General features: G+C 27.3%; 2 protein-coding genes across 2 annotated transcripts in view; one reads left to right on the top strand and one right to left on the bottom strand.

Moving 5' to 3' along the window:
• Window positions 1-27,811, top strand: part of LOC127290941 (zinc finger protein rotund-like) — a 403,126-nt gene that overhangs the window by 114,368 nt on the left and 260,947 nt on the right. The gene's annotated exons all lie outside the window — the stretch shown is intronic.
• On the bottom strand, window positions 1,236-8,546 carry LOC127290937 (putative uncharacterized protein DDB_G0271982). Its single transcript, XM_051319780.1, has 3 exons — window positions 8,468-8,546; window positions 2,744-2,907; window positions 1,236-1,508 (listed from the first exon to the last, which is right to left on the bottom strand). Exons 1-3 carry the CDS (start codon window positions 8,544-8,546, stop codon window positions 1,236-1,238), a joined length of 516 nt encoding a protein of 171 aa, XP_051175737.1.

Below are 27,811 nucleotides of genomic sequence, written 5' to 3'. Positions count from 1 at the left end.
ACTTACCCCAAAACTCAAAATTTTTCAATAATAAAAAAAATAATAAAAAATATTTATATAAATACAAAAAGTATATTTGAATAAAAAATTAATTTTCCGTTTTTTTTTCTGAAATAAAAGTCGAAATACTATATGTACATATATAATACTAATTTTTGGGCAAATAATTCATTATGTATATACATATATATAAGCTATTAGTTTCTTGATTATATTTATTTATTGTCTTTTGTCTTCTCTATGATTTGGGCACACTATTATTATTATTGTTATTATTATGTCTTTATTCCAAAAAAAAACAAGTTTTTTTTAAAAAAAAAAGGGATAATGACTAATTTATTTTTATTATTTTTTCGAGGATAATTTTTGCGGGGCATATAATACCATACCACTTTGGCATCGAGAGACAGTTATGACTCTTCCTTTCGTACTCTCATCATCAGTTGTTTTGTGGGCATTTCATTTTCGTTTTTTTTTTTTTTTTTTTTTGTTTTACACTCACATATATACTGAACTTAACTGAGTATAGAAAAGAAGAAGAAGCAGAAAAATAAAATCTGACAAAGGTTTGCACTCATCAAATGGTTTCTTCATTTCAGAGTTCAAATATAATTCATTTTTATCCTTATCGGATATATATATATACATAGTATTATTGGCGTTTTTAAAAATCAAAATTTTTGAAAATTGTAACTGTTTGGAAAATTTTTTTTTTATAAAAAGTCTTTGAACTTTTATAATCAGCTTGAAGAGTAAATTTAAAAACATATTATAATTAACCTCGAACTAATTACAACCAAGTAATATCAAAGTATTAATAATAATAATAATAATAATAATAATAATAATAATAATAATAATAATACCTAATAATGATAATAATAATAGTAATAATAATTTTCAAATTAAATTCCCGATGAAGAGAAGTGAGTGGGGGAATAACAGAAAGTGGTGGAGGAGGGAAAAAAAAAAAATTCCCGCAACACTGTTTCAAACTTTAACAAGCCCATTTCATCAAAAAAGGGGAAACAATTTCCGAAAAAAAATAAAAAAAAAAAAAAAAAAAAAAGAAAGAAAAGAGTAAAAGAAAAAAAAGAGTAAAGAATCTTCTCGTCTCGCTTGAAGATCCATAGGATTTCAGTGTATTAGATGGTAGATGCGGTGTATAAGGATGATGTGATATGGTGTGGGTTAAGAAAAGAGTGGTTAACCAAGGGGAAAAGGGAGGGGGGGGGTCAGGAAGGAAAGTAGAAGATAGTCTTTGGTTTGTCCGGCGATGCGCGGTTGACGTTTTGCTTCTGTTTCCAGGTCTCTCTCTCTCTCTCTCTCTCTCTCTCTCTCTCTCTCTCTCTCTCTCTCTCTCTCTCTCTCTCTCTCTCTCTCTCTCTCTCTCTCTCTCTCTCTCTCTCTCTCTCTCTCTCTCTCTTTCTTTCTTTCTTTCTCTCCCGCTCTAATATGGCTTCTCCTCTCTTTGCTCCATCTCCCCTCTCTTTTTTTGTATCCTTCTTCTGCTCTCAGTCTTTTCTATCCTTCTCCCTCCCTCTCCCCTCTCTTTCCTATTCCTTCTTCTTCTCTCTTTCCCTTTTTTCTATCCTTCTCACATCCTCTTTTTCTCTTTTCTATTTCTTCTTCTCTCTCTCATACCCTTTTCTTTTCTTCTTCCTGTCCTTGTGCTTCTCTCTCACTCTTTTCTATGCTTCTACCTTCTTTCTCCCTCTCTTTCCTATTCCTATTCTCTCTATTTTTCTCTCACTCTTTCCTATTCTTTATTCCCTTCCTCTTTTTTTACACTTCTTCTTTTCCTCTCTCATTCTTATTTATCCCTGCCCCCCCCCCTCTCTCTCTCTCTCTCTCTCTCTCTCTCTCTCTCTCTCTCTCTCTCTCTCTCTCTCTCTCTCTCTCTCTCTCTCTCTCTCTCTCTCTCTCTTCTCTCTCTCTCTCTCTCTCTCTCTCTCTCTCTCTCTCTCTCTCTCTCTCTCTCTCTCTCTCTCTCTCTCTTCTATATTCTTTTCTCCCTCTCTCTTTTATATACTTTTTTCCCTCCCTCCCTTTTTTTCTTTCTCCTTTCTCCATTATTCTCCCTCTTTATCTTCTATCCTTCTTTCCCACCTTCCCTCCCTTTCTTTTTCTATCTTTTCTATATCCTTATGTACTCCTTTTTTATCTCTCTTCTCTATCCTTCTCTATTTCTCTCTTCGCCAGTCTCCCTTTTTTTTCTTTTGTATATCCTTATCTATTCCTTTTTTTTATCTCTCTTCTCTATCCTTCTCTATTTCTCTCTTCGCCAGCCTCCCTTTATTTTTTTCTATTCTATATCCTTATCTATTCCTTTTTTTATCTCTCTTCTCTATCCTTTTCTATTTCTCTCTTCTCCACCCTCCCTTAATTTTTTTTTCTTTTCTATATCCATCTCTATATTCCCTTCTTTTTCTATTACTTCACTACCCTTCTCGATTTCCCTCTTCCTCTCTGTTTTCTCTATCCTTCTCCCTCCTTCCTCCTCTTAAGATTTCTCTCTCTCTCTCTCTCTCTCTCTCTCTCTCTCTCTCTCTCTCTCTCTCCTCTCTCTCTCTCTCTCTCTCTCTCTCTCTCTCTCTCTCTCTCTCTCTCTCTCTCTCTCTCTCTCTCTCTCTCTCTCTCTCTCTCTCTCTCTCTCTCTCTCTCTCTCTCTCTCTCTCTCTCTCTCTCTCTCTCTCTCTCTCTCTCTCTCTCTCTCTCTCTCTCTCTCTCTCTCTCTCTCTCTCTCTCTCTCTCTCTCTCTCTCTCTCTCTCTCTCTCTCTCTCTCTCTCTCTCTCTCTCTCTCTTTCTCTCTTTTCTATTCTTTTTCCTCTTCCTCCCTTTTTTCACTCTCGCTCTCTTCTCTATTCTTCTCCCTCTGTCCTCCTCTTCAGAGTTATTCCCCCCCCCTTTTTCTTATTTACCCTACTTTCTCTTTTCGTTATTTTTCTTCCTCTTTTTTCTCTATCCTTCTTTCCCTCTCTCCTTTTCTTTTTCTCTCTCCTCTTTAATCCTATCCCTCTCTCTTCTCTATCCTTATGTACCTTCTCTTTCTTTTCTCTATTTTTCACCCCTCCTCTCTCTCTCTCTCTGTCTCTCTCTCTCTGTTATTCTCATCTATCCCCCCTCTCTCTCTACTGTACTCTTTTCTATCCTTCTCTCTTATTTTTTTATTCTTTTCTCTCTTTTTTCTCTATTCTTCTCTCTCTTATTTCTCTATTTTTTTCTCCCTTATTTCTTTATAGTGTAAAAAGTAAATTAGAGAGAGAAAAAGTGAAAGTAACTTAATAAAGAGACAGAGACGGAATAAGAGAGATAAAAACAAAGAGAGTTAGAGAAACAGGCAGACAGACGGATGGACAGACATATAGACGTAGAGGGAGTGAGAACGTGGCATAGAGTGTGTGAGAGGGGGGGGGCGAGAACGTAGAAGAGAGAGAGGGGGGAAAGAGACACAGACAGAGAACGTGAGAGAGAGAGAGAGAGAGAGAGAGAGAGAGAGAGAGAGAGGCGGAGAATGAGTAAGAAATAGAAAAGTAAAAGGAGATATAAGGCCCCCCGATGATGTGAGAGAATGAGACTGGGTGTAGGTCAGAAGGAGAACAGAGTAAAAGCAAAAGAAGAAGTGAGGGTGTGGGGTGGGGTGGGAGAAGAGTTGATGGTAAAGTAAAGTGGGATGAGAAGGGAAACAGGACATAAAAGAAGCCGACGCTACACATACAGTAGCCAGACAGACTGTACCCAATTATTCCGGCGTGCTATACTAATGCCATGGACCCTCTTCTCTCTTCTCCCCCTCCCATTCTTGTCTCATAATGCCAATATAGTGTGTTTCTTTTTTTTTATTTCTTTCTCTCTCTCTCTCTCTCTCTCTCTTCTCTTTCTTTCTCTATCAAGTTTTGCCTTTTGGGTCCGACAGACCCAATCGACCAGTAAGCCTTCTTCACCCCCTTACCCCTTCCGCCTTTCATCAAATACACGCCGCGCCTCAAACTCAATTTTTGACGTTTTTGGAAGTCGATCGGCCCTTTGACGAAAGCAGAAGATACCGATGTCTGAATGCCAACAATCGAGCGGGAGATTTATTGAATTTTGAAGTTGTTGGTATTATAGTCATTTTTTTTATTTATTTCTCTCTCTCTCTCTCTCTCACAAGGGCCCGACATTGGAATTTTGCTACTGTTTCAAATTTGTTTTATTATTATTATCATTATTATTTAGTATAATTTAATTGAATATTTTTAGTTCCCAATTAAAAATTTTGATTTTATTTAACCACAATTTTGTTGTGTATTTTTATTATTATTATTATTTTTATTGTTTAAAGTCAAAAAAAAAAATTTTTTTTTGTGAGAAAAATTTTTTTTTAAAATGATATTTCTGTTTAGAATTAATAAATTAATAAAAAAAAAAGAAACAAAACATGAGTGTCAGTGTTGATATATATACTTATCACCAAATACACGTGTGACATTCAAAATAATAATTTATTTAATCAAAACTCCTTGTAAGATTTCGTGTATATCTTAATATATTTAAAAATGTTGTGATACACTCAAATGGAAATTTCATTCAACCAAATTGACCTTAGGGCGATAACATTCATATGATTATATATATATATATATGTGACTCTCGCGGTCTTTTGACAAAGTAGAGACAACGAAATTACTCTACTACAGATTTTTAGAAAGAGAACGAAGAATATTTTCATGGTCATATTACACGTGCATTTTTTTTCTAAATTTTACCCTGTATACGATTGTCAAATTTACCCCATACAATTGTCAAGTTTACCCCATACAATTGTCAAATTTACCCCATATAGTTGTCAATATTACCCCAAAAATAGAAATTTTTTTTTTAATTTTATCTTTATTGTTAAATTTATTTTGTTATTTTTATTTTTAATCTTGAAATTTTAAACTTAGTTTACAATTTTACCCCATGTATTTTAGTACAATTTTAACCCTGTATTGTCAATTTTATCTTTTATATAAGTACAATTTTACCCTATAGTTATTGTTTATTTTAAAATATATATATATATATATATATATATATATATATATATATATACTAAAAATTTTACGCCGTACTATTGTCAATTTTACCCCATAGCTAAATACAATTTTACCCCTTGTTACATTGTTAATTTTACCCTATGTTTAATTATAATAATATCCTGTATATTTTTGTCAATTTTATTCAATAGCTATAAGTATAATTTTACCCTTGTTATTATTAATTTTACCCCACAGATTAGTATAATTACAAATACCATATTATTATTGTTAATTTTACCCCATATATTTGAGAACAATTTTACCCTATATATATATTTGAGTACAATTTTACCCTATATTAATATAAATTTTAAACCACGCAACTATATATTAGTACAATTTTACTTCGTATACTTTTGTACGAATTTTACCCCATATTAAATTAAAAATTTTACCTAGTATTGTTAATTTTACCCCATACAGATTGGTATACAATTAGAAATAATTATTATTATTAATTTTATCCCATATTTAAATATACAATTTTACCCCATATTATCAATTTTATTACATATTAACAATTTTACCCCATATAGCTATAGGTATAATTTTACCCCATATTGTTATGTCAATTTTTTTACCCCGTGTGTGCAATTGTCAACTTTACCACGTATTGTTAATATTCCCTATAACTTTGCCCGAAACAGAAGATCATTTCACCCACCTGTCATTGTAAACTTTACCCCTTATTGTTATTATTTATCTGTCATATATACTATAAAACGAATTTTACTTTATACGTGTGTGTCATATTGTCGCAACTTTATCCCTTATTGTTAATATTTCCTCCTTAATATATACTAATAGAGAACATATTACTTTCTTAAAATTTTACAATTTTTTGCACTGAATCAGTGTTCACTTTTACCCCAGTGTCATGGTCAACTTTATCCCAAATCAATGTTCATTTTACCCCAAGTGCCATTGAACAACTTTACCTTGAATCTATGTTCACTTTAACCCTAGTGCCATTGGCCAACTTTACCCTAAATCTATGTTCATTTTACCCCAGTTCAACTTAACCCCAAATCTATGTTCATTTTACCCCAGTGCCATTGGACAACTTTACCCTGAATCTATGTTCATTTTACCCCAAATCTATGTACATTTTACCCCAGTTCAACTTTATCCCAAATTTATGTTCATTTTACTCCAGTAAAATTGGACAACTTTACCCTGAATCTATGTTCATTTTACCCCAAATCTATGTACATTTTACCCCAGTAAAATTGGACAACTTTACCCTGAATCTATGTTCATTTTACCCCAGTTCAACTTAACCCCAAATCTATGTTCATTTTACCCCAGTGCCATTGGGAAACTTTACCCTGAATCTATGTTCATTTTACCCCAGTTCAACTTTATCCCAAATTTATGTTCATTTTACTCCAGTAAAATTGGACAACTTTACCCTGAATCTATGTTCATTTTACCCCAAATCTATGTACATTTTACCCCAAATCTATGTTCATTTTACCCTAGTAAAATTGGACAACTTTACCCTGAATCTATGTTCATTTTACCCTAGTAAAATTGGACAACTTTACCCCATAATGCTTTTTTTCTGTGATTTAAAATTAAACTTTACCCTCTCTGTAACATAGTATTATTTTTTTATTTAGTTTAAAAAAATTTTATTTTTTTTCGAAAAAATTGAAATACCCCCCTCACCCCCCCAAAAAAAAACAAATTGCAATATTTTACACGACTTTTGACAAATTTTGGCAAAATAATTCTTTTCCCCCCTCTCCACCTTTAATCTTGCGTCAACCACTATATTCATCGTTCATGACATTCTTTATTGTATAAAAGAAAACTTGTCCCCTGTGTGAAGAACGATAAAATGACATTAGGTATTGTATTAATCAAGAAACTGTCAGTGTGATTCTCGACGTGTGGATGATATGTCGGATGTCGAGTCTTATATGCTTTAAGGGGTATGAGGGACACTATATATATATATATATATATGTATATAGTTTGTAAGGAACGAGATAGAAAAAGTGGGTGTGGGTATGAAACGGAAGCCAGGAAACCAGAAGAGAAGACACGACATGAATGTTGGGTCGGTGGAAAAATTGAGGGGGTTGGGGTAAAGAGGTAGGGAAGGGTGGGGGGGGTGAGGGTGGTTGTGGTAGTGGTTTCTGTGCGAATCTGCCGATGACGTCGAGAAATGACACAAAAAAATATGGCAGACAGTCTCGCCGGCTCCGGATTTTCCCTTCTACAAGTCAAATTCAAAAGATTCTCAAAGAGATAAGAAGAGAGAGAGAGAGAGAGAGAAAGAGAGGAATTCTCCTTTCAATGAAACTCCATTGAATTTTTTGACAATAATAAACAAAGATCACATTTTTTTTCGAAAATTCATATATAATTAACTTTTTTTTCTTTGCACCAAAGTACAAAAAGTTAGTTTTTAATTTAAAAAAAAAAAAATAGTAATTTTATTGTTCCATACTTACCCCAGTCAACTTTACCCCGTATTGTCATATATGCGGTAATGAGAATTTTAATTCCTACTTTACTCCGTATTATTGTCAATATTTTTTCTCCCCTTAATGAATTTAATTTTTTATATTAATTTTCCAATTTTTGTAGCCCCCCGAAACTAGATTCATTTTATCTTACGATGCCGCATTGTCAATTTTACCCCATATTGTTAATATTTTCTATATATAAAGTATAATAAATTTTACTTCATATATATATATATAATTGTATATAACTTTGCCATACGAATTAATATAATATATGTTCATTTTACTCTATATATATATATATAGTAATGTCCTACGGCCAAAATTACCCCAAATCTATGTTCATTTTACCCCAATCATAGTCAACTTTACCCCAGAATGTTGTTATTTTTCTGTCATTTTTTTCATTGAAAATTTCAACTAAAAACATTTTTTTTTTTTTGGAAAAATAATTTTTTTAATTTTTATTTATTTGTATCAGATATATTTATATATGTATATATATATATATATGTTCCACAACATGTTTTTGGGGACCTTTAATCTAGCCACTGGAAACGCCGGTCACCATCGATATATATATATATATATAATATACTTTTCTGTGGTCTCGTTCGAACCGCATCATCGGGAGCTGTTTCATGTTTATTGGTTGGTTGTTTCGACTCGATTATAATATACACTATGCGGGGCCTTAAATAGCTCACCTCCGCATGTTTTACAACACTCAAGTATTTCCAATATCCTGCGCGCACAGGGAGATTCGTCTCGGTAGCCTTTTTCACCACCACCACCACCACCCCCCCCCTCTGCCCCCCTTTCCTTACCAAGGCCCTATTTCCACTCTATATATAAGGCCTAATAATAATCAGAAAATCGACCCCCCCCCTCTCTATTTTTTTTTCCTTTTTTTTTTATTCGATTACTCTCTTTCCTTTGACCGTGGTCGACGTTCTCTCTTGAGAGTTCATTCATGCCTTCTATACTTGGTGGCGAGGACCTCATTACTTTCAGTGAATGGGACCTTACTGTCCCCTCTCTCACCCCCCTCCCGCCCCCTTCTTACCCCATTACTTTCAATCATCACGCCACAAAACTCACTGGATTCCTTAGATCTACCTCTTTGCCCCAATCACCCCCCCCCCCCTTTTTTTTCTAACATTATTATTTTTCTTCTATATTTTCTATTGTTAATCTTTTTCTCATTTTATACTTTTTTTATGACTATAATTTTTTTTTTTTTTTTTTTTTGAAAAAAACTGTAATATGGTCAGCCGGGGTAAATCCGAACGCTAATTATTTCAGCTTAATTAAAATTTTTAAAAATAAGTTCGATATGAGAATTTTTATCTCAGATCCTCTTCAAGAGATTCTAAGTATTATCCCATTTTTCGTTTGTTAATTAGCAATAGCATAAACAAAGATAACGAGTATTGCAAAAAAAAAAAAAAAGATTGAAAATCAAAGATGAAACTCTTTCAGTATTTTGTATCGTACACCCTAAAAAAAGTAATTTTCAATCTAGAGAATTCCTCTAAAATAAATGCATATTTTCCTCTTAATTTTGGTATCAAAATTATTATTCTTCATTTAAGAGGATTTTCCTTTTAAATTAAATATGTCGACATCCAAACCTCGTAAAATTGTTTTTAATGTCAAAGCCATCAATAAAATAATTATAATTTCAATCAAATAATAAAATCTTTGCAGAAAATACATTTTTAAATTAAAATTAAGTAAAATTATAATAGTTCATTTTAATATAATAATAAAAATTGTTTTTTAATATAACATTAACAATGTCATGTTTTTGGTTAATTATCAACATTTTATATTGATAATTAAAATACAAAAAATAAGTTTTCATTAATCAGTTGTAATTATCAACGAGATTTTCAGCGCAAAAATAATTTTAAAACATGATGATATGTTTAAAAGTTAAAATTTTTTATAGGACAGAAAAAAATTTCATATATGAAATTATTTAACGTTTTAAAACTTTTTTAAAAAAGTAAATAAAAAGATTTAAAAAATTCGAAAGATTCAAAAATGGGGTTATAGTATTTCTATTTACCTGAGTAGTAAAATTTCACAAGAAATATCCAAATTTTTTTAAATCTAAAAATAGCGTTAAAAATATTCATTTAATTTGAATTTAACTATATTTTCTGTATTTTTAATAAAGCAAATCCATTTTTTTGTCCTTTTTGTTGACATTTTACCAGAAATATTAAAACTGAAAGGTTAAAAAACAACTTCACAACTATCATACCCAGGGAAAGGGATCAAACGATTACATTATTTTTTTACGTTTCCTTTTTTTAAATCTTCTAAATTTAAAACGGAAAATCTTAATTAAAGAGGAAAATACAAATGGAATCCTTTTGTCATTCTTCCATTAAAATGAAGAATAAAAATATTCTACATTTCAATTGAATAATCTTGTTTTAAGAGGAAATATTTAGAGGATATTAGAAGAGGAATTTTCCTCTAAGTATAAGATTACTTTTTTTTTGGTTGTATTTGAAGAAAAAGAAGCTAAAAATTTATTTTATTATTTATAATTGTTTGTTATGAATACTAGAACAGAAACTATTTTTGATTTTTGCCTTCTGTAAAATTTTATTAATAATATCAGACCGTTCGTATTTACCCATAGGAAAATTGGAAAACCGGGGTAAATCCGAACAGTATTTTCAATAATTTTTTTTTTACATCAGAGCCACACAAAATTGTTTTTATTTCATTACACTATTATTTTAACATTATAAAAGTACATAGAAAAAAGTTTTTCTTTCTATACGTATCCTCGTTAGTAATTAATAATAAGCGCAGAAACTTAAGGGGACTTTCTGGTTTAGAATTGACAAAAAAGGAAGGTTTTAAAACTTTTATTGTAAGAACAGTATTAAAGAAATTGTAAAAACTATTTTTGGACATTGTAGCACATTGCGTAGAGAAAAGTTAAAAAATATGTTTGAGTGTATTTAGTTCAATTTCATATCTGTAGGTGGCGTCTTCCAAAAGATACCTTTTTTTGGTACGTTAGTTTCCGGGCAACCTGTAATACATAAATTCAAGTTCCAAACGGGAATCTCTTCATAAGGATTTATTCTGGGGCCTAAACCTCAAAAACGATTTTTTTAAAGGTTTTTTTATTTTTTATGTACATTTTTCTCAAAAACTCGCAAAAACGCCGTGTTTTTGGGTCAATTTACCTCCATATAAAAACACAGGGGGTAGAAATATGAGTTTTTAGAGGTTTAGGCACCAGTTTTTTAAATAAACAATCGAAAAATTTTTGGGATTTTAAAATCGGTTCTGTAGATTTCGAGAAAAGCTCTGTACCAGTTTGAAAAATGAGTTTTCGAGAAAAACGCGTTCAAAGTTTTCATAACATAGTTCATTGATGAGTCATGAATATTAAACAACTTTTTATTACAACAGAACTTCGTATCCGGCTGTTTTTAGGGTCGCTGATTACGAATTTGATGTTCCTAGAACGATAATGTTTTGTGCCTATATTCATAACTAGCAATCTCAAAAGGCCACAAGTAACCATTTTCAACTAAATTTAATTAATTTCTTAATCTTTGTCCGCCATATTAAATCCGCCATTTTGTATTTTCAAAAACTGATATCAAATTCGTAATCAGCGACCCCAAAAACCCCCGAGTAACAAGTTTTAAGCAAATCCGGTTGAATTTTTATTTTTTCGTCCGCCATATTGGATCCGCCATTTTGTATTTTCAAAAACTGACATCAAATTCGTAATCAGCGACCCCAAAAACCCCCGAGTAACAAGTTTTAAGCAAATCCGGTTGAATTTTTATTTTTTCGTCCGCCATATTGGATCCGCCATTTTGTATTTTCAAAAACTGACATCAAATTCATAATCAGCGACCCCAAAAACCCTCGAGTAACATGTTTCAAGCTAATATCAATAAAAGAGGAACACCAAATATGTAAATAAGATAACTGTAGATTGTTGTTGAAATACATACCGTCATAAATATTGTTATAACTTTTGTTTTTGTACATATTTTTTAAAAAACGTTTTGGGACAGTAATTCTATGATACTATGGAACATTTTTAAGCAAAAAAAAAAAAAAATCGATTTTTTTGAAATTCTAAACCAGAAAGTCCCCTTAATCTCTGTTCTCTCGAAGGAGTATAGTGTTTCAATTTTTTTGCCAAATGGTTTGTTAAAAAAAGTTTTTCAGGATCTTAATAAAATTTGGTATTCTACGGTTTTTTGGGGTCGCTAATTACCAATTTGAAGTCAGTTTTTCAAAATTCAAAATGGCGGACGAGAATTAAAAAATTCATTGGATTCGCTCGAAAATTGTTACTCGGGGGGTTTCAGGGTCGCTGATTACGAATTTTTGATCATTTTTAAAAATAAGTTTTAGGAAAGTCCGCCATTTTGAATTTAAAAAATTTCACTTTTATTTTTGTATTTACATATTCAATCACTCCAAAATACTTTCTGTAGCAAGTTTTGAAAAAATCCGTTATGATTTGATAAAGTTATTGAAGGTTTTAATTGTGTAATGCATTTTAATTTTTAACCTGTTTGATTTTTGTATTTATATATGATGCATTATTACATAATAGGTTTATTGTCGTATTTTTTTTTTTGAGTTTTTATATATAAGTTTAACAATTGCAATACTTTAAATTTATTTTCCCTAAGATTTTTCTGAAATACAGTGCAGCGTTCGTATTTACCCCGGTATTTTAGGAAAGTTGCAAAGTATCGAGGTATAAATACGAAAGCTAAGTTTCCTGCGATTGTAATTTATCAAAAAATTTTGCTATCCCATAAAATTGTTCTATGGAATTAAAGTAACAACTTCATGTACCAGAATACCGGAAGTATTTTTTTTTTTTAAAGAAAAAACTTATGTTATTGTTGAAACTTATACTAAAAGCGTTCGGATTTACCCCGGTTGACCCTATTGTGTTGTTTGTGTTTTTTTTTTTTTTTTCTAACAAAAATATCAAAATTTTGAATATTTTAAGTATATATGGAAAATTTTGGCTTAATCTTTTTTTTTTGGTCAAAAATTGTTTTATTTCTAATAATAATAATAATAATAATAATAATAATAATAATAATAATAATAATAATAATAAGAAAATAATTTTTATAAATGAAATAATATGTTTTAAAAATAATAAATTTTGGAAGGATTTTAATTATTGTGTCGTAGCAATTTTAGGAATAATTATATTTCCTACCTGCGCGCCCCAAGCTGTATTTGTTTACATTTTAATATTAATACAATAGAAAACCTCAAATTGTAGAGGTCATAAAAATTTTGAATTGAAAATTACAAAAATAATTTTCAATCAGTTGCAATTCGTGTTTCGACCTGTTAAAACATATAATCAATGAGTGTAAATTTAGTAATTTTGAAAAAGAGAAATTTTATTCTTTTTTTATTTTGATATTTTTTTTTATATATATGATTAGTTAATATTTCATTTCGGGAGTGCTCAATTTTTTTTATTTATTTTTTTTTAATTCGTGAACGTAAAATTTTTTTTCTGCAAAAAAATTTTTTTTAATTTTAATAAATTTTTTTTTTTTCGGGAGTGTTGAAAATTTTTTAAATCGCGATCGATTAAATTTTTTTTTTTTTTTTTTTCTCGTAAAAGGTATTTTTATTTCATTAAATAATTTTCATGGTTCTTTCGGGAGTGTATAACGAAATTTTTTAAATCGCGTGTGTTTCTTTGTGCAAATCATATATATAATTGTTTAAAACCAAATTAAATTTTGATGCATCGATTGAAGAATAATAAGGTTAGAATTTTCTTTTTTTTTTTGTATATTTAAATAATAATTGCATAAAATTATTATTTTTTTTGTTATACGATTTTTGAAAATTTGATTTTTTTTTTTTTTTTTTGAATGCAAATAACTGTGTAATATTGAATTTAAAAAAAAATGTTGAAAAATATTTTAGTCAATCGGTTTTTAATTATATATATTCTCATAAATTGATTTTGAATATTTAGTTTAAAATTTAAACCAAAATTTTTGAACGATTTTCTATATATTAAACAAATTTTTAAATAAAATTGAGAATTCACTTCACACAGAATTTATATAGTATATTTGTACGAAGTTTTATTTACTCAAATTTTCATTTAACATAATAGAGGGAATTTTAATTGGTTAAAATTTCATTGCATAGAGAATTTTCATTTTATTCTTTCAGATGAATTTTCATTTGTTCGATTATTATATTATTTGATTGAATTTTGCATAAAAAGGTATTTTTCTGCAGAATTTTTTACTTAACCGAAAAATCATTTAACAAAATCACAACAAGCAAATCAAAAAATTATTCATAAAATTCTAATTGGTTAATTTTAAAAAATGGCGCTAAAATTTTTGAATTTCAGTTTAAATTCAAAATTTTTAATGTCTGCGGTTTTTTTTTTTTATTTTCTACAATTTCTATCTATATAATTGTACGATTCAGGGATTGGTAATATATATTATTGAATCGTAAGGGTTAAATACAGTTAATATGAGGGCAAATTTTTTTTTTATTTTTTAGCAGGTGACTATAATTTATAACCTAAGAAAATGGGTTTCTAATATTTCCTGGATCAGTGGCCTCATTTTGGACCCTAATTTTTTTTTTTTTTTTTTTTTTTTGGCACCTCCAACAATTTTCTTTGATAAATATTATAATAGTGGAATTTTTGGGTCCTTTGAGTTAATATACGAAGCATAGCAATCAGTTTCTTATATATATATATATATATATATATATATATTTCTTCGAAAATACGGTCGCACGCTTTCTTCTCTCTCACTCTCTCTCTTTCTCTCTCTCTGCCTCTCATTTCTGTCCCATTATGTAATCGAACGTAATCATCCTTCGTATACCCTGACTTCCGGTTCTTCGTCTTTTACACATCATCCTCGATACAATTTTTTATTCTTTTTTTTTCATCTCTTTCGTCTCTCTCTCTCTCTCTCTCTCTCTCTCTCTCTCTCTCTCTCTTTTTCTTTCTCTTTTTCTTTCTTTTACACAAAATAACTGTTCAGTATAATACTTAAAAAAAAAAAAAATTGGGATTTTATTTATTTTCTTTTTTTTTTTTGGTGTAGGAAAAAAAATTTTTGCTTACGTAATAATTAAAAGTGGTTTGAGATTCAGATAAATTTGAATCGTGATAAATTTTTTTTTTTTTTTTTTTTTTTTTGATTGGCAGATTATGACCTTGAAACTATATTATACCTTGAGAAACAAAAGACACTTTTGATTTTTCGTATTTTTTAATATTAAAATTAAAGAATATAATTTTTATTCAGTTTTTTTAATAAAATTATAAAATAATGATAATAATTCCCAATCAAAAATTTACTAATGGCGTAGTACTGGCGCAGTACTGGCAGCCAGTATTGGCGTAACTTTGGGATATAATAATAATATAATAATAATAATAATAAAATAATAAATAATAATAATAATACTGGTATAATAAAATAGAAAATTTTTTTAGTTATTTTTTTGTGCAGGTATTTTAAAATATTTGGTAAGAAAAATTAAGTAAACTATTAAAAAATGATAAAAAATAATGTATTATATCACTTTTACTATTTTTTTTTTTTTTTTATTATCTTTGACCTTTGACAATATTTTTGAAGAGCCCTTGAAAGTTTAAGTTTTTATCTCTTTTATTAACGGTCACGAGAACATTTGATCTAATTTAGAAATTTTTTTTCTTTTTCCCATAGTTTTGGTATTTTTTTTTTTTCATCATTTTGATTTAATAATTTTTTTTTAGTATTATTATTATTATTATTATTATTATTATTATTATTATTATTACTATTATTATTATTTAATTAATACCCGTGTGGAAAAAGCCACGATCTTGCCCTCAAGAGTTCGGGGCCCCCGGCGGGGGCCCATGAGGGCTGATCCATATGGCGAATCCATGAGGGGCACCGTAGGGGCCCCGCATGGATCGCCCTCATGATCGATTAGCAAAATTTTCTAAGTCCAAAAATCAAATATTTTTTTATCACCAAAAAATTAATGTTTATAATGATTCACAACAATGAAAAACGCGTTTTTAATTAAAATATATTTTCACTTTTTTTGAAAATAACACTCACACTTATGGCGAATCCATGAGGGGCACCGTAGGGGCCCCGCATGGATCGCCCTCATGATCGATTAGCAAAATTTTCTAAGTCCAAAAATCAAATATTTTTTTATCAACAAAAAATGAATGTTTCCAATGATTTAAAACAACGAAAAACGCGTTTTTAATAAAAATATATTTACACTTTTTTGAAAATTCGCCTGAGATGATTCATGATAATAATCATAAAGCATATAATTAATTATATTTTATAAATTGCATTTGATTGGAAAATATAATTTAATATCTTAATTTAACTAAATGATGTTAAGCACTTTTCTTTGTTAGGTATTTTTGAAGTTTAAATAGCATCAAGAAGTTAGCATTCGTTTTGAAGTAGCGTACGTAGCGTAGTTGGTAAAGCGTTAGACTCATAGTCCGTAGGTCGTAGGTTCGATTCCCCCCATGCGTTAGATTTATTTATTTCTCAGGTTTGCGTTTAATCATTAATTCTATGTATGAATTAATTGAAAAATGAAAATATCCGTTAATAGTATGCATAAATTAAATATTTTTTAATTTTTTAATTAATTAATTTATTATTACTTTTAATTATATCCGACAGTTAATTAATTAGAACGTTAATTAATAAATTGAATTTGAGTAAGAATTTAATTTAAAATTGAATAATTATTAAATAAATATGTTATTTATTCATAACTTAAGCTTATTTATTATTAATTAACTTTTATTATTAATATTATTGATTAAAAAACATTATGGCAAACTTGAGGGCAAGATGAGGGCAAACGTGAGGGCCCATAAGGGCGCCCGTAGGGGCACCCTCATGGATCGCCCATGCGGGCGCCCTCATCGATGAGCATGTCGTTTCCATGAGGGGCCCCTATGGATCATCCATATGCGGCCCTCATGGCATGAGGGCGATCCATAAGGGCCCCCGCTGGGGGCCCACATCACTTTTCCACACGGGTAGTTTTATTAAAATAATAGTTAAAAAATATTTTCAAATTTCCTTGCCCGGAAATTATTAATAACTTTTTCCGGGACATTTGGGATAATAATTTTTTTTTGTTTTTTTTTGATTTATTTTCAAATACTTTACGCTCCATTAAAATAGTAGGTATATTAATTTAAAAAAAAATTTCTTTTCGAGGATTTTTTTGAATTTGCTTGCCCGGAAATTTGAATGACATTTTCCGGTACTTTTTGATAACTTTTTTTGGATATTTATTGTATTTTCTTTTTCGATGTCGAATTTCGAATCCTACTTGGATGCTATTTGGAAAAAAAAATATTAATTTAATTATTTTTTAATTTACCTGCCCGAAAATTTTTTATGACCTTTTCCCCGGTACATTTGCGATATTTAATTTTTTGATATATATATATATATATATATATTTAAATGTTAATTTTGAATGCTATTTGAATGCTATTTCGATGCTATTTTGAAAAAAAAAAATCTTTGTCTTATTGATTTAATTATTTTCAAATTTACCTGCCCCAAAAATTTTTGATCCCGTTATTTTTCAAAAAAATTATTTTCTTTTTTATTATAATGTCGTTAATTTTGATTCTATTACATTCTCCTCCTCTTTTTTTTTATTAGCTAAAAAAATATTTTCTAATTTCCCTGCCTGGAAATTTGAATAAAATTTTCCGGGACATTTGGAAAATATAAATTAATTTCAATGATTTTTACTCGCGTTTAAAATAGTAAATTAATTTTGGAAAATTGAAAAAGTAATTTTTTCTTTTTTTTTTTTTTTTGAAAATATAAAAATGTCCCGGAAAAAAAGAGTGGGGGAAAATCCAAGGATAAGGGGGAAAAAATTTTCCGTATGTCACTTAAGTATACATATATATATATATATATATATAAACGATAATAATGAGACGTGATTTTGCATATATTAATTATGCATTGCAATCGATGCGCCTAATTGCACGGTAGTTGCTATTCGTTTAGCATTCAACATATCGTCTTGTAAAATTTACAATGAATAAACATGATTTCAAATAGATATCCAGAAATAAATTTTTTTTCCTGATATTACATTTTATATTAAAATATAAAAAAAAATATTTAAATTCAATTAATTTAAGCGAGAAAAAAAATCCTCGGGTCTACTGGACCCAATGGTGCCAGTTGAGGGTTAAAAAAATTTTTTTTTACCGGGTTTGATTTTTAATGATCACTCTGTATATATATATATATATATATATATATACCGGAAGTTGATCTTAAGTGCCAGTAGCCAAGATGAGAAAACGATAAGTTTTAAAAGAAGGAAAACTGGATTAAATGTATCACGTCAGATAATTAGAAAAAAAAAAATTACAACTTATTTGCGAAATTGCAAATTTTTTTTTCCTGTATGTTAATATTACATATACAATATGAATGTAACTTTTATATAGATATATATTATTTTTATTATTATTATTATTATTATTATTATTATTATTATTACTATTATTATTATTATTATTATTATTATTTCAGAAGGAAAATAATGTCTATCGTGGTTATTTCGCATATATTTTCAAATTGAATTTGTTTCCCGCTACCTGTGTTTTAAATATATATATATATATATCGACTGAAGCAAAATTGATGCATAGTAGAGCCTTTGCGGTTTATCCGAATATTGCAATTGGAAAATATTATTATCGAGTTCACTGAACGAGAGAAATTTCCTGTTATTTTCTTTTTCATTTTTTTTTTTTTTTTTTTTTTTTTTTTTTTTTATTATTCTCATTCACCAATAATGGTGTAATATTATATCGAGAAAATTGTTTATGAGAAATGAACAGTAAACAATAAAATGACACTGTAAAAAGAAAACGAAAAAAAAAAAATGTAAAATCTAAAGAGAGAACAAATAATACAACGCTGTTAATAAATAGAAGATAAAAAAAAATTTCCGGGCAACGCAAAAATAATCGAAAACCAAATTTTCAAATAAAGAAATTATTTTAAAACATTTTAATGCGACATATATTTGAAATTCATTTTTTAAAAAAAAATAAATATTACCACAAATGTCCCGGGAAATGTCATTAAAAATTTCCGGGCAAGCAAATTCAAAAATACTCCAAAACCAATTTTTCCAATTTAAGATACTATTTTAAAGAAGTGAAAAGCATTTTAATTTAATTTAAAAAACAAATGTCCCGGAAAAAAAGCCTCCAAATTTCCGTGCAGGAATATTCAAAAATATTCCCAAAACCAATTTTCCAAATTAAAATATTATTTTAAAGAAGCGAAAAGCATTTGAATTTAATTTAAAAAAATATATATTTATATATCCTAAATGTACCGGAAAAAAGCTTTCAAATTTCCGGGCAAGCAATTTTTGAAAATATTTTGTTATCATTTTAGAAAAAGAAGAATGAAATAGAATCAAAAAAATAACGACAAATGATATTAAATAAAAAGAAAGTAAGTTTTCAAAAAATACCGGGAATGTGTCATTAAAAATTTTCCGGGCAAGTAAATTTAAAAATACTCTTAAACCAATTTTCCAAAATCAAATACTATTTTAAAGAAGCAAAAAGCGTTTGTAATTAATTTTTTAAAAAAATATTACCACAAATGTCCCGGAAAATGACATCAAAATTTCCGGGCAAGTAAAATTCAAAAAAAAAAAAACCTTGGCAAGTAGCATCATTCAAATTACCAATAAATATAACATAGAAAATATCTAATAATATAATTTTAAAAAAGTACCGGAAAATAGTATGTAAAATTTTCGGGCAAATTTTTAAAAATATTGAAAATATTCCCTAAAAAAATAAATCGCACACTAAACAGAAGTCTAATTATCAGTAAATGACTGAAAAAATATTAAATAAAAATTAGCAAAATAATGTAAAAAAAAGTCGTATATATTTAAAAAAAAATATATTTTCAAATTTATTTATAATTTTTGAAAAAGTAATAATCAAATTTTTTTGCTTTAAAAAAAGACCAATCGCCTAAAATTTTTTTTACTATTTTTAAAGTTCATAATTTTCGAAATTTTTATTTTTTTTATTTTTTATGAAATTGTAATAACAGTATACGATGAATTAGAACAAAAAAAATAGCGAGACAGACACGAGAATTCCTCTGAAAAAATGTGCTTCCTGCGTAACGTCGAAATTTTTGCACAATATTTTCGATATCATTAACTTTACGGTACATAAATTGGTATGAGATTTTCTTGGTAAAGATCTAGAGAGAGATCCCTTTGGATCTCGCAAAATTTGCCTTGGGGTTTTAATATATATATATATATATGTGTGTACACGCCCAAAGCGTGCACGCGATACTACTGCACGTTCCAAAAAATATTTAAATTTTTTTGTTTCCTCATAGACAATAAAAAATGGTAAAAAAAAAATAAAAAAATATTTTTTTTAAATACATATGATTTTTCCAAAAAATTTTTTACTGTCAATTTTGGATAATTTAAAAGCTATTTTGCGATAATTTTCTATCTTTTTTTTGTCTATTTGCAATTTTTTTTTCAAAATTACTTGCCCGGAAATTTTGGAATTTTTTCCGGTACATTTTTGATATTTTAATTTCTCGATAGTTTTCATGCGTCATTTCCCGCTGTATTTTATTATGCTATTTTTGAAAATATATTTTGTTAACATTTACAGTATTGTCAATTTGCCCGGAAATTGCCCGATTTTTGATGCCATTATCCGATACTTTTGATAATATTTAAAAATATTTTTTTTAATGTCATTTATCAGTAATAGTGATACTATTTGCTAAATGTATTCATTGGTGTTTTAGTTTCGTTATTATTTCTAAATTTGCCCGGAAATTTTTTTTTTTTTTGACAATTTTCCGGTACATTTTTATATTTTTTGAATTTTCTTTATTTTTACTTACTTGTTAATTTGAATGCTATTTTTCAAAATTATTTTTCTATTAATTTTTTTATTTTTTCAAAATTTACTTGCCCGGAAATTTGTGATTTTTCCGGTACATTTTGATATTATTTTTTCGATTTTTCTTTTTATTTTTACTGATCTGGTAATTTGGAAACTACATTATCAATACTCGATTTGAATAACTTATTTTCAGTATTTTATAATTTTCATGCCCGGAAATTTGAATCCTATTTTCCGGGACTTTTTATAATTAATTTTTCGATATTTTTTTTTAAATCTCAATTATCGGCAATTTGGATGTTATTTTCCAATATTATTTTTCAAATTGATTTAGTTTTTATTTCAAAATTTGCTTGCCCGGAAATTATTGGTTTTTCCGGTACATTTTGATATTGTTTTTCGATTTTTCCTTTTATTTTTACTTATCTGGTAATTTGGAAACTTCTTTTTCAATACTAGGTTTATGAACTATTTTCAGTATTTTATAATTTTTATGCCCGGAAATTTGTATGAAATTTTCCGGTACATTTTTGATATTTAAAAAAAATACATTTTTGAGTATTATTTTTCCTGGTAATTATGTTACAATTTTTCGTTACCTTTTTATTGCGACGATTTTCAACTAATTTCTAAAAATTGCCCGGAAATTTTGAAATTTTTTTTTTTTTTTTTGAACAATTTCTGGAATTTTTTTTTTTAAATAATAATTATCAATAATTATCCACATATTTGTTGGAGATGACAAAAAAAAAGAATGTAATAACATTTCAATTTCCTTTTAATTATATTTCCGTGACAATTTTCAAATAACCGGTTATACAATATTATAAATATAAATTTATATATATATATATATATATATATATAAATATCGATATAGAAAATGTGTTTGATTATAATTTAAGAAAATAATTAGAAACAAGTTTGTCATTAATTCGTTGTGTCGTGTTATAAAAGGACAATATCGACGAGATGCATTAACTTTCTCGGTGAAATTTTGTCGCCCGGGGGAAAAATTAAACTTTCTCTCTCTCTCTCTCTCTTTCTCTCCCTCTCTGTTTCGTAAGCGGAAGTACACGTCCGAATTCGGGAGGACAAGATAGATGTGCATCACTTCCGGTCGCGACAGGGGGGTGGCGTCTTTTCGGCTGCTGCCGTTTCTACATTTTTGCCCGAATATAATTAGCCACTACTTTCGTACTCGACATTTTGCAAAAAAAAATAAAAATTGTCCCGTTTTTTTAAATATTTTTTTTTTGTTTAGATTTTTGTATAAAAGTGAAGAGAAAGTTTTCGAAAATTGTGTAAAAATTAACAAAAAGGAAGAAAAATTTTATTTTGTACCATTTTTTTTTGTATTTTGATTTTTTTCCGGTACAATTTGATTTAAAAAAAATTTTTTTTTACACTATTTTATAGTGGTATTTTATTTGATTCGTTTTTGGCTAGATTTATCATAAAATGTTACAGAAATTTACAGAAAAAATTGAATGTACCGGAAAAACCCGGAAATAGGGCAAACAGATTTTTTTTTTCGAAAAATTTTGAACAAAATTCACAACAAAATGTTATTCTTTATTACTAAATTAACACACCAAAAAATTACAGAAATTTTGAAAATTTAACGTACCGCAAAAACCCGGAAATAGGCAATAAAAAAATTTTTTTTTTTTGTTTTTAATTTTGTACAAAGTTTACCACGAAAGATTATAAAAATTTTAATTTGTTTTTGTCTAAATTTACCATAAAATGTTGTAGAAATTTTCAAAATTTAAACGTACCCAAAAAAAAAACCCGGAAATGAACAACAAAATTTTCTTTTCAAAAAAAATTTTGTACAAAATTTGAGGCAAAATAAAATTTTTTTAATTCTTTTTTGTCTAAATGCAGTACAAAAAAATTTGTAGAAATTTTGAAAATTAATCGTACCGGAAAAACCCAAAGGTAGGACTGAGAATTTTTTTTCGATAAATTTTTAAAAAAATTTATAGCGGAATAAAATAAAATTTTATAATTCGTTATTGTTTAAATTTAGCACAAAATATTGTAGAAATTTTCAAAAAAAAAAACGTACCGGAAAAACCCGGAAATTTTTTTTTTTTTTTTTTAATTTTTTACAAATTTAACAGGAAAATTTAACAAAAATAATCGTTTGAATAAAATCGAAAGGTACCGGAAAAATGTACCAAAAAACGGTATCTATTTTTCAGAAAAATTTTTTTTTATTTTTTATTTGTTTTTAATTTTTTTTTGAGTTTGTTTTTTTTTAATCATAAAAGGAAATAATTTTGTTTATATATTGTCATCATTTTCTACATGCGCGTTGTTGCATAATTAGAGGCCAATTACACTAATTCAATTCGTAAATTTTTTTCAACCCCCCCCCCCCTTCCCCCATTATTCCATCACCGTTTTTCTTTTTTTGCTACTAATATTTTATTCACAGTACAAGCGGCTTTTACATTTTAAAGAGGGTGCGTGACGGAACCTTTTTCGCCCTTTCTCCAACATACTTTACCGTCTTTTTTTTTCACTCGCGCCATCGATTTCAAAGTCCAACAATTGCCTTCTATATATATATATATATATATATATATATATATATATATATAACAACTTTTGAAACTCGCATATAAATTCACTCATTCACCTGTAACATTTCAGGTTAATTGCACTTGAGCGCGATTTCAGTTGAACTGCAAGCGAGACAAACAATTTTTGTCTTTAAAATAAAAAAAAAAAAATTTCCGGGCAAAAATTTTGAAAATTTTCTAATTTTTTTTTTTTTTTGGTATTTTAATTGTGTTTTTCTTTTTTTACTTATAATTTTATTATATATTTGAATAATATTCTCGGATACTTTTGCCAAATTTTTATTTTTGATAATTTTTGTACTTTTCTGCCCGGAAATATGGTTGCCATTTTTTTTCAGTATTTTTTGATATTAATTTACTAATATTTTTTTTTTTGTAGTTATTGCGCGTTATAATTTTAAGGATATTTATTGTGATTTATTTTTGTGAAACTACTTTTTAGTATTTTCAAAATTGCCCGGAAATTTTTTGATACAAATTTTCCGGGACTTTTCGTATTCAATTTTTCAATATATTTCTTTTTAATCTCACTAGTAAGTTGAATGCTATTTTTCAAAAGTATTTTTCTATTTTGATTTTGTTATTCAAAATTTGCTTGCCCGAAAATTTTTGGTTTTTCCGTTACATTTTGGTATTTATTTATTCTATATATATTTTTTTTTTTCGATGTCAATTGTGAATGCCATTTCGATGCTATTTGAAAAAAAAAAAATATTTGTCTATTGATTTAATTATTTTCAAAATTTTCTTGCCCGGAAATTTGTATAACATTTTCAGGGACATTTGGGAATATTTTTTAAAATTTGAAATAAATTTCAATGCATTATGCTTTATTAAAATAGTATTTTAATTTGGAAAATTGATGTTCGAGTGTTTTTGAATTGCCCGGAAATTTTTTGATGCCATTATCCGGTATTTTTGGATATTATTTTTAAATTTCTCTTTTATTTATTTTTTTAATTTCAGTAATTTGGAAACTACATTTTCAATACTAAGTTTCATAAACTAATTTCAATATTTATTTTGCTTGCCCGGAAATTTTTGATACCATTTTCCGGAACTTTTTATATTAAATTTTTCGATATAGTTTTTTTTTTTTTTATCTCATTTACCAATAATTCTGATTCTATTTTCCAAAAATTTTGTTTTCTATTAGTTTGGTTTTTATTTCAAAATTTACATGCCCGGATTTTTTTTTTTTGACAATTTTCCGGTACATTTTCACATTTTTTTTTTTAATTTTCTTTATTTTTACTTATCTGTTAATTTGAATGCTATTTTCCAAAATTATTTTTTTATTAATTTTTTTTTTTCAAAATTTACTTGCCCGGAAATTTGTGATTTTTCCGGTACATTTTGATATTTTTCAAAAAAAAAAATTTTTTTTTCACTTTCACTTTCTGGTTATTTGGATATTATTTAATAATAAAAATCAAAATTAAATAAAAAAATAATTTTTTTTAATTGGAAAAAAAATTGACAAAATTTGTTTATAAAATTCCACGTGTGTGTAAAGAAAAAAAAAATGATTTCATATTCGTCACGATAAGTAGACAAGTTTTACTTTTTTTTTTTTTTTTTTTTTTTTTTTTTTTATTTCTTCATTCCCTCGCGATATTAATAATAATTATATACTGTTCGATATACGGAGCATTAATATAATTTTGCATTAAGAAGGTGAATTACTAATTAAAGTTGAACTTGGTATGAATTCATTATTAGTTCACCTCGAAAGAGGATTAAGAGGTTAAGTGCACAATATTCCCTTGGTTAAGAAAAAAAAAAAAAAAAAAAAAGTTGTCTCAAATTATCTTATTTCTCATAATTTTTTTTTTTTGCCACTTCCTTCTCAATACTCGCACTTTAAAAACCAACATGTTTATCTTTAGATAATTTAAATTTGTGTGTTTATAATTTGAATTTTTTCCCCCTTTTTTTTCAGTGCTTATCAAAGTTACGATAGAAGTATAATAATTATTATTATTCACTGTTAATATACCTTATTTCATAAGTGTTGTTCTATTTTTAGATTTTCATATTTCTTTGACTCTTTAATGTTTCTCTCGTAAAGAATATAAAATATTTGATTTTTGGTTGAAACGTATTTTTTTTTTTTTTATTTTTTTTTAAAGTATCAAAATTTCCGGGCAAGCAAATTTTGAAATAATAACAAAATTCTTTTGAAAAATATAGCATCAAAATTATTGATAAATGAGATAAAAACATAAATTGAAAAATTAAATATAAAAAGTCCCGGAAAATGGTATCAAAAATTTCCGGGCAAGCAAAATAAATATTGAAATTAGTTTATAAAACTTAATATTGATAAAAATTTTAAAATAATATCCAAAAAAATAGTTGATAATGGCACAAAAAATTTCCGGGCAATTCAAAAACACTTGAAAACCAATTTTCCAAATTAAAATACTATTTAAATGAAGCGTGATGCATTGAAATTGATTTCAAGAAAAAAAAAAAATATATATATATATATTCCAAATGTCCCGGAAAATATTATACAAATTTCCGGGCAAAGCAAATTTGAAAATAATTTGTAAATATTAAAAAAAAGAATATAAAATTAAAAAATTAACGGCAAATTGTATTAAATTAAAAGAAAATAATTTTTTTGAAAAATATCGGATGACAATAAATTTCCGGGCAAATTTGAAAATAATTAAATCAATAGACAAACATTTTTTTCTCCAAAAAAATTGCAATTCGCAATTGACATCGAATAAAATATTAATCGGAATAAATAAATACCAAAATGTACCGGAAAAAACCAAAATTTTCCGGGCAAGCAAATTTTGAATAATAAAATCAAAATAGAAAAATACTTTTGGAAAAAAGCATTAAAATTACTGGTAAATGAGATATAAAAGAAAATATCGTAAAATTAAATATAAAAAGTCCCGGACAATGGCATCAAAAATTTCCGGGCATAAAAATTATGAAATACTAAAAATAGTTTATAGAATCTAGTATATTGAAAAAGAAGTTTCCAAATTACTAGATAAGTAAAAATAAAAGTAAAAATCGAAAAACAACATTAAAATGTACCGGAAAAACCAATAATTTCCGGGCAAGCAAATTTTGAAATAAAAACTAAATCAATTTGAAAAATAATATTGGAAAATAACATCCAAATTGCTGGTAATTGAGATTTAAAAAAAAAGTATCGAAAAATTAAATATAAAAAGTCCCGGAAAATAGGATTCGAATTTCCGGGCATGAAAATTATGAAATACTGAAAATAAGTTATTCAATCGAGTATTGATAAAGTAGTTTCTAAATTACTAGATAAGTAAAAATAAAAAGAAAAATCGAAAAAAAAATACCAAAAAGGTAACGGAAAAACCAAAAATTTCCGGACAAGCAAATTTTGAATAATAAAATCAAAATAGAAAAATACTTTTTGAAAAAAGCATCAAAATTACTGGTAAATGAGATATAAAAGAAAATATCGTAAAATTAAATATGAAAAGTTCCGGAAAAAGGGGACCAAAATTTCCGGGCAAATAGTTTACGGAAAACTATTATCATCAATGTAATATGTAGTTTCAAAGAAAAAAAAAATTTTTTTTTTAATTTTTGTTTATTCTGAAATAAAATATTTTTCTGTCTAAGGTTTAACAAAAAAAAAAAAAATTTCTTTTCGAAATTTGGCGTAGATTAACAAAGAAAAAAATTTTGTGCAAATTTTTTTTTTTTTCATTAAACTTCTTTTTTTTTACCTGTGAAACGCTGCCTTTAGAGAAACAATTCCTCTTTTTTTTTTTCTTTTTTTTTTTTTGCAAAGGCAGGTGGGTGACTTCGCTCATTAACGTGTCGTTGATAGCAATCGCAAAGTTTAAACGTATATCAACTGAGAGCCATTGTATTCCAGAGACACGAGTTTACGCCCAAGAGGTGGGACTGCAGTCGCATTTTCACCACGCCCTTTTGCATTTTTATTTTTGCGGTTTAAATGCGCGCGACGTGATAAAGAAACAAAAAAAAAAAAAAAAACAAAAAAATAGGAAGGGAAAAAACAAATAAAAAAAAATTCCTACCACCAACATATATATATATATATATATATATATATATATATATATATATATATATATATATATATATATATACATATAAGGAAGCATCTCAATTAAATGCATTTCGCGAATATAATGAATAAAAAAAAAGTTAAAATATTTTCCAAGAAATGGATAAAATTCCATAACTTGAATATTTAAGGATTATATATTTGGATATATTTATAATTTTATTATTTTATGTTTATTAAGCCAACATTTTATATAGCCAATATTTCATTTAACCAATATTTTATTTAGCCAATATTGCATTTAGCCAATATTTTATTTAGCCAATATTTCATTTAGCCAATATTTCATTTAGCCAATATTTTATTTAGCCGATATTTTATTTAGCCAATATTTCATTTAGCCAATCTTTTATTTAGCCAATATTTCATTTAGCCAATATTTTATTTAGCCGATATTTTATTTAGCCAATATTTCATTTAGCCAATATTTTATTTAGCCAATATTTTATTAAGCCGAATATGCATTTAAAAAATATATTTTAATGCATTTTTTACTTCACAAAATTTCCATATACAAACTTGTTTATTAAGCCAATTT

Source organism: Leptopilina boulardi, unplaced genomic scaffold, assembly GCF_019393585.1.
Source record: "Leptopilina boulardi isolate dan_hultmark-lab unplaced genomic scaffold, ZJU_Lbou_2.1 LbouV2_97, whole genome shotgun sequence".
Lineage (NCBI taxonomy): Eukaryota > Metazoa > Arthropoda > Insecta > Hymenoptera > Figitidae > Leptopilina > Leptopilina boulardi.
The sequence above is the reverse complement of the archived record's forward strand: the minus strand, read 5'-3'. Positions and strand labels throughout refer to the sequence as shown.

Coding starts and splice junctions, on each gene's coding strand:
- LOC127290937 (XM_051319780.1), bottom strand. CDS start 8,546: ATGAGGTCCTCGCCACCAAGTATAGAAGGCATGAATGAACTCTCAAGA. Junction 2,908..8,467: donor CCACGGTCAAAGGAAAGAGA/GTAATCGAATAA, acceptor AATAAGAAAAAG/GGGGGGGGAATAACTCTGAA. Junction 1,509..2,743: donor AGAGAGAGAGAGAGAGAGAG/AGAGAGAGAGAG, acceptor GACTGAGAGCAG/AAGAAGGATACAAAAAAAGA.